The sequence below is a fragment of the Phytophthora infestans genome, genomic scaffold (assembly GCF_000142945.1).
Source record: "Phytophthora infestans T30-4 supercont1.315 genomic scaffold, whole genome shotgun sequence".
In the NCBI taxonomy this organism is placed as follows: Eukaryota; Oomycota; class Peronosporomycetes; order Peronosporales; family Peronosporaceae; genus Phytophthora; species Phytophthora infestans.
In genome coordinates, this window is record NW_003303444.1 from 1 (window position 1) to 11,707 (window position 11,707).

Consider the following 11,707-nt stretch of genomic DNA (forward strand, 5'->3'; position numbering starts at 1 on the left):
AATAATTGCAACGGCTAACTGGGAAATCAGAAGCAATGGCAGCGACTGGTCTTAATTAAACCCACATTTATGAAGTTAGAGAAGTCGATTTAGGCTCAGGATTTTTGGAATAATTATTCCGCCGAAGCGAGGCAGGCGGGACGGCAAACAGCTACATGTAGAATCAAACCTAAGCTACCGCCGCGTAGCGGCGGCGCTCGGCTAGTTTCATTTCAAGCTTACCACAAACGTACAGAAAAAAACTGTGTTCCAAGCGTTAGTCGCAGACGATCTACATGTAGTTGGAATGCATGTAATGAAAGTCTACAAGCAGTCACCAGCATCTAATGATCAGCGACAACACAGCTCCTCAGACCCGCCTCCAACTCGCTCTTGCGCAGATGGAGACCTATGAAAACTACCTGCGTGACGAGACTCTCCTTGCAGTTGAGTTCATCTTCAGTCCAGTCTTCTTCTGACGCATAAACCTCGAACAGCTCGTGCACAGCCTGCAAAACAAACTTTTTCGGTTCTCCTGCAACCGCCACCACACCCTTCACACGGAAAAGCTCCTGACGCGTAGCAGCTTCGGACCCCGGCTGAATCTCTGCACCCACGGCTTTGCCCTGTTCCCATAGCAGCTCTCCTAGCCACCTCTCGAGCTTGTCCCGGCCCAATAACCCGTCTCGAATTCTCACGCACGTGGTCTGCATACCTCCCGTGTGGGTCGCGTTCACGTCGCTCTCTTCATTGCAATCCTCGTGGTCGTGGTCCTCCTCTTTACCCTCAGTCAGTAGTGTATGCAACTCCTTCTCCACCTGTGCAGCCCTGCTCGTCGTGAAGCTCTTGATGTTGAGAATGTCCCCCAGCTCGACTCTGGATCTCTCGGCCCATCGGACGCTGGCCATGCCATTGGCTTGTGTCACTTTCTTTTCTATCGCCAGTCGCTGTTCCTTGTCGGGCACGAGGTCGCTCTTGTTCAGCAAGATCCTGTCTGCATAGGCCAGTTGAGCCGATGCCTCTCTCTGCGTGTCTGGGTGTTTCAAATGGAAGTTGAGGCGTGGCGCGTCCACGAGAGTTACAATTCCGTCTAGGAAAATTCGTCCCTCGAGCTCATCATCCACCCAGAAGACGCTGGCCACTTTACCTGGATCTGCCATGCCTGTGGTCTCCACCACAATGTAATCGAAGCGGTCTTGACGCTCTAGCAGTTTCTCCAGCGTATTGACGAGGTCGTCACGTACTGAGCAGCACACGCAGCCATTGCTGAGTTCGTAGAACCCGTCCATCACATCGCCACCTGCGCCATCCTTAGCCACAAGACTCTCAACACCAATCTCCTCACCAAATTCGTTCTCGATTACAGCGATGCGCTTTCCGTGTGACGCGGACAGGATAAATTTAAGCAGCGTCGTCTTGCCTGCGCCAAGGAAACCAGATAGAATTGTCACGGGGATCATGGGCAGAGCAGACGCTTCAGCGTCTTCCAACGCGGGCGGCGCATGGAACAGCGGCTCTAGTTCCGGCAGCTCCATCATGGAGTCGTCTGAAATGCATGTCCTCCGAATGTACTAATGGATCCGAAATGCATTAAGTGCGAGTCAGAACGGTACAGTACTGCACCCTCTTTTCGCGGGGTTGGACCATATAGGATCTGACAATAAATCAGATTTTAGCTGACAAATTATAGTCATTTGGATTCTGGATCATCACATCCGGATGTTTATTAAAGGTCCAAGATCGCGAGAACGGGTGCAGTCATTTACAGTGCAATCGGAGGCCAATTGGTGTTTGTCACACCACGAAACGAAAATCCCGTCGAAAAGTCAAAGGGAGAAAAAGGCTGTGGATCCGATTGTCAGAGGGAGGGAGTATTAGCCGCTTCTGTCTGCGAACATGGTCAAGAAAGTCGGTACGTAGGTTGCGCCTGCTGCGATAGATCATCCACCTCACCGCGCTGATGCTCTGTTACTCGTCACTGTTTCCACCGCTTCCCAGGGAAGTACGAGATTGGCAAGACCCTCGGTGAGGGAACTTTCGGAAAGTGAGTGCGCACTTTTCTATCATTACTTTTAAGGATGCGAGTCAACTTATTTGAGTTTATATCTGTAGAGTAAAGTATGCGGTGAACACTGAGACGGACGAGCGCGTGGCCATTAAAGTGCTGGACAAAGAAAAGATTCAAAAGCAGAACATGGGAGCGCAAATCAAGAAGGAGATCTCGATTATGAAAATGGTGCGCCACAAGCACGTCGTAGTGCTCAAAGAGGTACTGGCCAGTCGCACGAAGGTCCGTCAGCAGTCGCAATGTCAGGGAGGGGGCGGATATTGATAACATTCTTTATTACTGGCTGTAGATCTTCATCGTGCTGGAGCTGATCACGGGTGGCGAGTTGTTTGACAAGATCGTGAGCGAAGGGAGGCACGTGTCGAAGCAACGCTCAGCTAAAGAGCGTGCAAGAGATGGTTCTGGATATAGTGCTGACTCATTCCTCGTTCTATGCTGCTACGACTACATGTACAGGTTCAGCGAGGAGACGGCGCGCTTCTACTTCCGCCAGCTCGTGGATGGTGTCCAGTACTGCCACGAGAACGGCGTGTGCCACCGCGACCTGAAGCCTGGTCAGTCCCTTCATGTAATACCAAAATTACGAGAAGTTGGGCCATCAACAACTGAATCTTCTCTCAACTTTATACTGCAGAGAACTTGCTGCTGGATGAGAATGGAGATTTGAAGATCTCCGATTTCGGTCTCTCGGCCCTGTACGAGGGTGGAGCCCCGGATGGTCCGGAGAGCTCACGAGCGTCACTACTGCACACGACGTGTGGTACACCCAACTATGTGGCTCCTGAAGTCCTTGCTGACAAGGGCTACGATGGGCGCGCTGCTGACGTGTGGTCGATGGGGGTGATCTTGTATGTGCTGCTGCTGTTTCCTTCCGTCGATGACCCACTATGTCTGCGCTTTCAGCAAGATCCAGAAGGCTGAGTTTTCGTACCGAGCTGGTTCACTCCCGCGTGTCAAAGCGCTACTGAACCGCATCCTCGTGCCTGATCCGGAGACACGTATTTCGATCAAGGAGATTCTGCGTGACGAGTGGTTCGTCAACGCGAATGGCGCTGATGAGCAGGTGGCTCCGGCTGCTGGTCCTGGCACGATTAGTGAGGAGCTGGCGGTTGCTCCAGTGCCGAGCCCCGTGGACCACATGACCATTAAGCCTAGCCAAGCTGATCTGGACGCCGCTATTCTGGAGCATCAGGACGAGATCAACTCGGGCAAGAAGGACAAACAGGACGGCGGCCTGAAGGTGATGAATGCATTTGACCTGATCAACATGTGCGGCGGCATGGCGTTGAATCGCATGTTCCAAAGCAACGACGAGAAGCGGGTGAAGAGATCGACACAGTTCACGTCTACCATCCCTGCGGCGAGCATCATGGTTCGCCTGACGGGCCACTTGGAGAGTCTCCATTGCGAGATTAACGTGGAGAACTCGTCCAAGGTGAAGGCTGTGCTGCAGACGCCCAAGGGCGCGGTCGGTGTGGTTATCCAGATCTTCATGCTCGCGGATAATCTTCATCTGGTTGAGGTGCGTCGTGGCAAGGGTGATATCTTTGAATACCACAAATTCTACACGCAGTTGAACGACCAGATGAAGGATTTGATCGCGGACTCTGGCAGCAGCTAAAGAAGCTCTGGAGCGAATTTAGCGAGTATGCAGTCGATGACAATGGCAGCACAAAGAGGTCGTAAACCGCTTAACTAATTTCTTTCTTTTTCATGTTTCTCTGCCCTAGACAAATACAGATGCATGACATGTACTAGTAGTATTGACAATCGACAATGGTGTTTTGCGTCTTATTAAGGTTAGTGGTGGTGCCACCACTGGTGGGGGGCAGATATCTAAGTCTTCCAGTTGAAGTTTTGTTTTTTTAGACGACGACTTCAGCCTTTGTAGGTTTCTTGGCTGCAAGCTCGCTGAGGTCTCTACCGAGAGCCAATCCACCAATAGTAGACATGATTGACGAACCAGCGGACGAACCGAAGGCGCCCAAAGCGCCCTGGGACATCAACGACTGCATCTTCTGTTTGGCATCTTTCTTGCATCTCGTGTAGCCGATGATGTTGGCGCCGCTCAGCGCTACGGCGACCACGACGATAAGCGCCCACTCAACATTGAATTTAAGCAAGGCAACAATGAGCAGCATGACCCACAGAGCTGGGGCGCCGTAGAGTCCCGTCCAAAAGACGCGCGAGTCCAGTGGGTCGATCTCCGTCATGTCCTCGTGAGACTCGAACACCCACTCGCTCGTGCCGTCCTCGTTAACTTTGTTCCACCAGCGCAGACCCACGAGCAGTCGACCCGTCACATTCTACAACAGCAGTTAAGAAACCCATTCATAGTTTGGTAGAGATGTCTTATTATCGTACCTTGACTGCCCAGAAGTCGAAAGCCAAAAGTAGGATGCAGACCACGAAGATGAAGACGAAATCGCTTGTGAAGATGCTGCCGAACAAATACAACAACAGCGCCAAACCCTTGAAAAACAGGTGGAAGAAGGCAGCTACTGGGTGTTTGGCGCTCGTCACCACTTTCCGCATAGACGTTAGTCTGCATTTTCAAAACGTCAGTCATTTTCTGAAGGCCATTTTCGAACTATCATTCTGCCACGCACAGCGCCTCTTTGCCGCTGGCCTTGGGGCTGACATCATTTTTGGCGCCTGAGGATCTTTCGGTCGAAGCGGGGGCATCGGTGGTCTGTGCGTTTGCGTCGACGCTAATGAACTCGAGCTCCTCCTGCGGCTTCTTGTCCTCCGCCATCATAGTGCTTCAGGCTGAAGACTTCAAATGACAATGCAGGAACAGATAATGAACAGTTGTTGCTGGTAATTGGATGAAACTACTTTGGACCAATGAACAGTCTCTGTAAGACACACTCTGTCCCGCTTTGACTGCCCTACTTGGTCTTAGACACCTGGATGATGGAGCCCTTCGTGTGGATGCACGAAATTACCTCAGCAATGAAGGGAGCTACCGACAGCGTCACGATCTTATGCGAAATCTCGTTCAGGTGGACGGGGATCGTGTTGGTGGTCACCAGTTTGTCCAGCTCCTTGCAGCTCTGCAGCGTTTCCATGGCCTAAAGAAACACGTCACCCACTTGTTCAACTTTTTTGCATGCATACAGCAGTCGGTTCAGATAAACGTACATGAGCAGAATAACGAGCATGCACAGCAAAAGCCGAGACGGTCTTAGCTCCATTGGCCTTCAGTACCTTGGCAGTCTTAACCAGCGTCGAGCCAGTGTCCACCAGGTTGTCCACCACGATGCAATCTTTTCCCTTTACATCACCAACAAGCTCGCCAGGTTGGTCCTCATTGAGCTGGTGTTTGCGGATCACAAATGCCAGTGGCACAAACTCGTCAAGTGTCCGCGACAGAGTGTCACGGAATATGACCGCACGGTTTACAGCAGCCGAGTGTGGCGCCACGACGATCGGGTCACCCACACTCTGCTCCGAAAAATACACGGCGCCAACAGGAAAAGCCTGGAGATTGTCGACCTGATACCCATCAAGCAGCAGTTGACGCAATGAACAAGCATATCCGTATTCCTCGTCACAAGAATTGCGTCACTATACCGGAATTTGCGGCTTGAAGAAGCCCTCGATCTGCGCACTGTGAAGATCCACCGACACAACGTGGTCCACGCCCATGGTCTCGAGCATACGGGCAATGTCCTAAGTCTCGACATACATAAACACAGTTAGTCAATGTTCTTCACATGGTAGTTGCTTTGTACTTAGTGCTCACCGCAGCAGCAATCGGCTCTCGACCCTTGTGCATAAGATCCATGCGCGCGTAGCCGTAGAACGGGATCACAGCTGTGATACTCTTGGCCGAGGCGCGACGCATAGCCGAGGTGGCCAACAGTAGCTCCATCAGACTGTAATGATAAGAAGCATATCAATAGTTAGGACCTTAAAAGCTACATGCAGCTGCTGACTCACCGATCCACCGTAGTCGTGGAGCTGACGATGTAGACGCGCTTGCCGCGTACGTTTTCTTTGACGATAACGCTTGTTTCTCCGTCGTTAAAGTTTTTGACTTCCATATCGTTGAGTTCAACACCCAAGTAGTTGGCGATCTCATCCGCAATGGGCGTGTCAGCCACCTTGAACAGCTTCATAGACTTGGCGGCGCTGGGGTTCATCTTACCCTTGTAGAAGTGCCAGTGTTTGGTCGTCGTGTTAGGATACCACTCGCCCGTCTGGCCCTTCACCACTGCCTCATTGCCCGCGTCCGCCAGCGCCGTTGACTGCTCCGCCCGCGAAGTCAGGCCGCCACCAAGCAGACCCAACACGCCCGCCGCCGCTAGCGATACGGCGTTTCGCGTGGTCGACAAGCTGATCAGCATCCGAATGCGATTCTGTGGCATCAGATAGACAGCGTGGGTTAGCTACCGCCAGTGGTCACATCTAGTGTTGTGGGACCGGTACCATGGTGGGCAATGGGCGATGGATATGTACACCACACACCAATGTGGCTGGCACACCATATCATGTAACCACGCTAAGATACCTATGCGACCTGATGTTTGTATTCATTTTGGGAGAAGGGCTGGCCCGTTGAACGGTTGGTGCGACCACGAAACGACCGCCCTTCCCTCATTTACAACTTGTAAAACAGTACAAGGCAGCCGAACCAGGTGAGTAAACCTGACAGTCTCCAGCCGCCATGGGGGACAAGAAGTCGGATATGTACGACGTCAACTGGCAGAAGGTCTGGCCCGACCGCATGCCCGTGATTCTGCGCGATCTGGCGCCAACGAATCCGTTCAACCCTCGCAACCTGTGGCCGGAAGAGCAGGAAGAGGAGGCCCAGGCTGTTCAGGACAAGAAGAACGCACCTAAAGAAGACAAGAAAGGCGCAGCTAGCGGGAAACTGAAGAAGGCGGATATTATCCGCATGCAATTGGCCAAGGACAAGGCCCAGAAGCAGAGCAAAGTAGACGAGGAGAAGCTGGCGAACGTCAAGAAGTCCAAGAATCTGCTGGACATGAAGATGGTGACCCCCACTGGTCGTCTTAAGCAGCTCTACGAGATCTTACGTGACTGCTGCAAGAAGAAAGAGTACACAGATGCTGTAGACACGCTCTGGGAGATCCAGCGCACCAAACTCATGCCTGAGCGCTCAGCTCTGGGTCCTGACGGCCGTAAGAAACACGATAAGCAAAAGAAAATGGACGAAGTAGAGGACGCCAAGTTGCTAGTGGAGCTCAACGCCGTACACAAAAAGTATCGCAAGTACGCCAAGGTCGTGAACGATTATTTGGCTGATAAAGACCTCATCGAGTGGCAACTGACCGAGATGTCGGACCGCCTACCGCCTCTCAACATGCACCACATGAACAAATTCATCCTCGACGACTGGCAACGCACTGTGTTGACTCATATCGACCAGAACCATTCCGTTATTGTGTGTGCTCCCACCAGTTCAGGCAAAACGGTGCTCTCGTCCTACGTGTCTGTGGTGGGAGGTAAAGTGCTCTTTATCGTCCCCACTGATCCATTGGCGTGGCAAGTGGCAGCTCTATTCCAGGCCATGGTCAAGGGATCAGTCGCTCTCATCACCGAGGGCACAGTCTTCCTCCCTCCTGGATTTCGGATCGCTGTGGGCACTCCACGTGCTGTCGAGTCGACACTTGTGGACGTTGGCTATGACTTCCAGTACGCAGTATACGATGAAGTCCACGACTTGAACGGACCTGAAGGAGACGCCTTGGAACGCATCATCAAGGCCGTGACGTGCCCCTTCTTGGCTCTATCTGCCACAATTGGCAACGCTGAGAAGCTCTTGAGCTGGTGGGAGTCGCACCTTGCGCGCGACGTCCATCTACTCGAGTACAAGGGCCGTTTCATTAATCTCCAACGTATTATCTGGTACGAGGAAGAAGCCAATGCGGAGAACCCCAACAAGAAGCAGGAGATGGTGTACTTGCATCCATGTGCTGGCGTGACATTGGACTACCTCACGACTATCGGTTTCGATGCTGGCGATCTGGCGTTTACGCCTCGTGATGCGTTTGCTCTGTGGCAAGCGATGGAGAAATTTTACTCTGCTGAGCTGATTGAGGACGTTAATCCACACAAATTCTTCGAGCTGGAGGATGAGACTGAAAATGAGACTGCTGCCCACACCACCTCAAGCAAGAAGGAGAAGAAATTGAAGAAAGACAAGAAATCTAAAAAGGACAAGAAGTCCAAGAAGGACGAGGATGATGACGAAGAGTTTGTTGTGGATCTTGGTAAACGCACTCACCGTATCACGTTGATGGAATCCAAGAAGTACGAAGATAAAATCAAGAAGCGCTTGGAAGATCTTGCCTCGAAGGAACCAAAGGCGACTCAGTCTCTGCTCGACTTTTTCGCACCACCAGCCAGTCTGCAGGACGTCACTGTGGAGCTTCATGATCCTCGCGACACGAACCCTATCAGCTCGGTGGATGTCTACGCGCTTGTGAACCAGCTTTGCGCTAAGAACCTCGTTCCTGCCATTGCTTTCCAGCTCGACTCTGTCCGCTGTCGTCAGCTATTCAACCAGCTTCTGGCATCTATTGAAGCGGCTGAGGTTGCCAAGTACCCCAACTTTCGTGAGAAGGTGCAGCTGGAATACGCCGAGTGGGAGAAGAACCAGGCTACTATGAAGAAGCGTGAAGCAAAGGTGAAGGCCAAGGGCAAGGAAGAAGACGACCGTGAGGCTCAGGCTTTTGAGGAGAAGCCGCCTCCGGATATCTACGCGCCTCACCCAGACTTCGTACTGACCCCTGCTGGATCCCGTCTTACTGCGACAGAGTTTAAGGAGATCAAGTGGCAACTGCGTCGTGAACTGTCAGAAGACTCGGACGACGGACACGCTCTGGTGCGCTCGTTGCGTCGTGGTATTGCCATCTACAACCAGAATCTGCCGGCTGCGTATCTGCGTATTGTGCAGGCGCTTGCCCAGGCTGGCCGGCTGGCTGTGGTGTTCTCGGATGACTCTCTAGCCTACGGTGTCAACATGCCGTTCCGAACGTGCTGCTTCTGTGAAGACACAGCGGACGGCGTCTTGACCTCGCTGATGGTCCAGCAGATGGCTGGTCGCGCTGGTCGACGTGGGTTGGACAGACAGGGAAACATTCTGTTCGCTGGTTTGTCGTGGTCGCGTATCCAGTTTTTGATGCGCGGTCTACTGCCGGACGTCACGGGGCGCAAGTCGCTGTATCCGACGATCGCTCTGCACAAGTTGCTGTCGAACAATGTGACTGGCGACACCATGCAGCGTATTGTGGCGCACCCACTTCACCAATACATGATTGGGGAGACTGCGCCGTCTTCGCCCAAGAAACTGGAGTCGTACTTGGCCAAATCGGTCGAGTGGATGACGCACTTTGGCTTGACAAAGCCTGAGTACAGTCTGGCGGTGGATGTGTCCGTCGCTAAGTTGGTGTGGGAGTGTCGTGACGATCCGTCCGAGGCTCTGGGCATCTTTTGGATCTTGGAGGCGCTGCTGAAGGAGTTCCACCACAAACCTGGTGACAATATTGCACTGCAGCTTGCTCTGTTTAACATGCTGCTGCGTGTCGTTGGTCGTGAGAAGTTTCACCCTGAATACGCTCATGGATCGGAGCTCGCTCCTCTTCCTGGACAGGAAGAGGCTTGGGAGAAGGTGTCGGCCTTGCTGCAGACATACGAAGCTAAGCTCAACGAACTGGGAGAGAACGCGCCGGCGGAACTGCATCTGCGGGTGGCCTTGACCGATCCGCTTGATGGCTACGTGTTCCGTACTGTGGTGGAGAATTTGATTCCTCAGGGTCTCGGTACGTCGCAGTTGAATCAGATCAAGAAACGTCTGCGGCACGTAGGAGATCGCCTTCGTTTGATGCATAACCTGCTCATGTACAGCGGACGATACGGTGAACTGGAGGAGATTGTGCGTAAATGTTTCCGCCGTATCAAGTGGATTCTCATCGATTCGGAGGTGTAAGAGAAGAAAACAAAGAGAGTGATGATGCGTGAGTCGTCTCCGTACTCATGTCAGCCGTAGCAAACGCGCAGCTCTTAGAAATACATAAAAATAATAAAGCGAGGTGTTTTGCAGTCTGCGTTGTAGTAGTAGATAAAAGCCGCCAAGGCATCATCATTATGGATCGATTACTTTTTGTACCGCTCCGTTCGAGAATCCTAGCGTCCTTGCGCTTGAGGAAGTCGGCTTCGGAGAGTGTACAAACTCTCAATGAGCTGTAGTTCACAGGTCCCTTTGGTCGAAGGGAACAAAGTGACCAGTTTAAGGTAAGTTGAAACTGAGCGCCGCCGCTACGCGGCGGTATTTACTTTTTAAATAAAATTGTCTAAATAGGACGGAGTGACAACCGCAAACCGTAATATGAGACATTTAGGCCCGTTCTCAACCGAAGCGTTTTTCTTGACGCATGCGTTGCATGCGTACCCTACCCCGAGCGCTCGGTTGAGAATGAAGCTGAGCGACGATTATTGGTGCAGCAAAAAAATATTGGCCAGTAAAAAACGTTGTTTATGTTGTAGATCCGCGTTTCCCCCTTCCAACAGAGCCAAACAATGGAAGCTGAGAAGGACCCGAATCGAGAAGTCCCAGGGGGCTCGCCGTCTCACGGCGGAGTTTGCTACTGTGACGGGGTCACACAGCACCTTGCGCTAGAGGAAGTTAGCTTCCGAGAGTATACAAACTCTCAGTGAAGGCCAATTCACAGGTCCCCTCTTTATCAAAAGAAAGCGAAGTGACCTATTTAAGGTAGAATGTAAACTGAGTATATTTATAGGTAGATAAAGCTTGGGTTTAAAACAAATGATAAGTCACCTTTAGAAATGCAACGTCGTTAGCCAATGGTTGGCTTTGAACGACCTTGGTACTTTGTACCAAATATCCCGAAGTATGACGTGTCATACTTCATGTAACCAGGAGTACACGTAGGGCTACGTACCCCGTTACATCCTCCCACTTAGGTTCGGTTTACCGACCAATCAGAATGAAGAAGTGTTCGTCACAAACTTTCACTTTCAAAGTCGAAAACCATCGACTTGGCCGCGCGAGCGTGGCGGAGGCTCACTTCACAGTTAGAGCCTCGAGCAACAGTCTGTGCGCTCTTCTTCGTGGTCTCCACTTCGACCGTTAACCATGCCTCGTGGCACTGCAAAGAGCGGTGCGAAGACACGCTCCAAGGCTGCTGCCGGAAAGGCGCAAGCCAAGAGCACAAAGGCTCGCGGCAAAGGCTCTGAACTCCAGGAGGCTACTAAGGTGGCCTCGGAGGCGATCGGCGCATCTGGTGACGCGGCTGCGAGCAAGCGTGCAAGCAAGCGCCGCAGTCCGTCACCTTCGGTCTCTCCAGACAATCGGCCGAACCCGCGGTTCGCTGAACGTGAGTTCGATTTGGGTAGTGAGGACGAAGCCGAGTCCGGGATCACTCACGATGCTCCTTTTGGCTCCGTGAGAGGGTATACTCTAGTGCCCAGCGAGCACGACGACGACAGCGTGCACTCGCTCGCTCTGCACTTAAGGAGGCTACTCAGGTGGCCTCCGAGGCGATCGGTTCATCGGGTGACGCGGCTGTGGGCAAGCGAACAAGCAAGCGCCGCAGCCCGTCGCCCTCGGCCTCTCCAGACAATCGTCCGAGCCCTCGGTTCGCTGAACGTGAGTCGACTCTGGCAGTG

At 52.4% G+C, this 11,707-nt stretch overlaps 5 protein-coding genes across 5 annotated transcripts; 2 read left to right on the top strand and 3 right to left on the bottom strand.

The window, feature by feature from the left end:
* Nucleotides 1–323: 323 nt before the first annotated feature.
* PITG_21394 (cobalamin synthesis protein, putative) lies at nt 324–1,517 on the bottom strand (the record flags this gene model as incomplete). The annotated part of the gene is made up of 1 exon (XM_002894969.1): nt 324–1,517. The coding sequence occupies one exon, from the start codon at nt 1,515–1,517 to the stop codon at nt 324–326; it is 1,194 nt and encodes a 397-aa protein (XP_002895015.1).
* A 301-nt stretch (nt 1,518–1,818) lies between these two features.
* On the top strand, nt 1,819–3,668 carry PITG_21395 (CBL-interacting serine/threonine-protein kinase, putative; the record flags this gene model as incomplete). The annotated part of the gene is made up of 7 exons (XM_002894970.1): nt 1,819–1,891; nt 1,978–2,023; nt 2,092–2,269; nt 2,337–2,401; nt 2,504–2,601; nt 2,682–2,899; nt 2,955–3,668. 7 exons carry the CDS (start codon nt 1,876–1,878, stop codon nt 3,666–3,668), a joined length of 1,335 nt encoding a protein of 444 aa, XP_002895016.1.
* A 144-nt stretch (nt 3,669–3,812) lies between these two features.
* On the bottom strand, nt 3,813–4,805 carry PITG_21396 (uncharacterized protein; the record flags this gene model as incomplete). The annotated part of the gene is made up of 4 exons (XM_002894971.1): nt 3,813–4,353; nt 4,412–4,592; nt 4,657–4,661; nt 4,758–4,805. The coding sequence occupies 4 exons, from the start codon at nt 4,803–4,805 to the stop codon at nt 3,913–3,915; spliced, it is 675 nt and encodes a 224-aa protein (XP_002895017.1).
* Nucleotides 4,806–4,938: 133 nt separating this feature from the next.
* PITG_21397 (ribose-phosphate pyrophosphokinase, putative) lies at nt 4,939–6,454 on the bottom strand (the record flags this gene model as incomplete). Its single annotated transcript, XM_002894972.1, has 5 exons — nt 4,939–5,121; nt 5,192–5,545; nt 5,624–5,722; nt 5,796–5,928; nt 5,993–6,454. The coding sequence occupies 5 exons, from the start codon at nt 6,193–6,195 to the stop codon at nt 4,939–4,941; spliced, it is 972 nt and encodes a 323-aa protein (XP_002895018.1).
* Nucleotides 6,455–6,719: 265 nt separating this feature from the next.
* Nucleotides 6,720–10,007, top strand: PITG_21398 (DEAD/DEAH box RNA helicase, putative; the record flags this gene model as incomplete). Its single annotated transcript, XM_002894973.1, has 1 exon — nt 6,720–10,007. The coding sequence occupies one exon, from the start codon at nt 6,720–6,722 to the stop codon at nt 10,005–10,007; it is 3,288 nt and encodes a 1,095-aa protein (XP_002895019.1).
* Between the last annotated feature and the right edge of the window lie 1,700 nt (nt 10,008–11,707).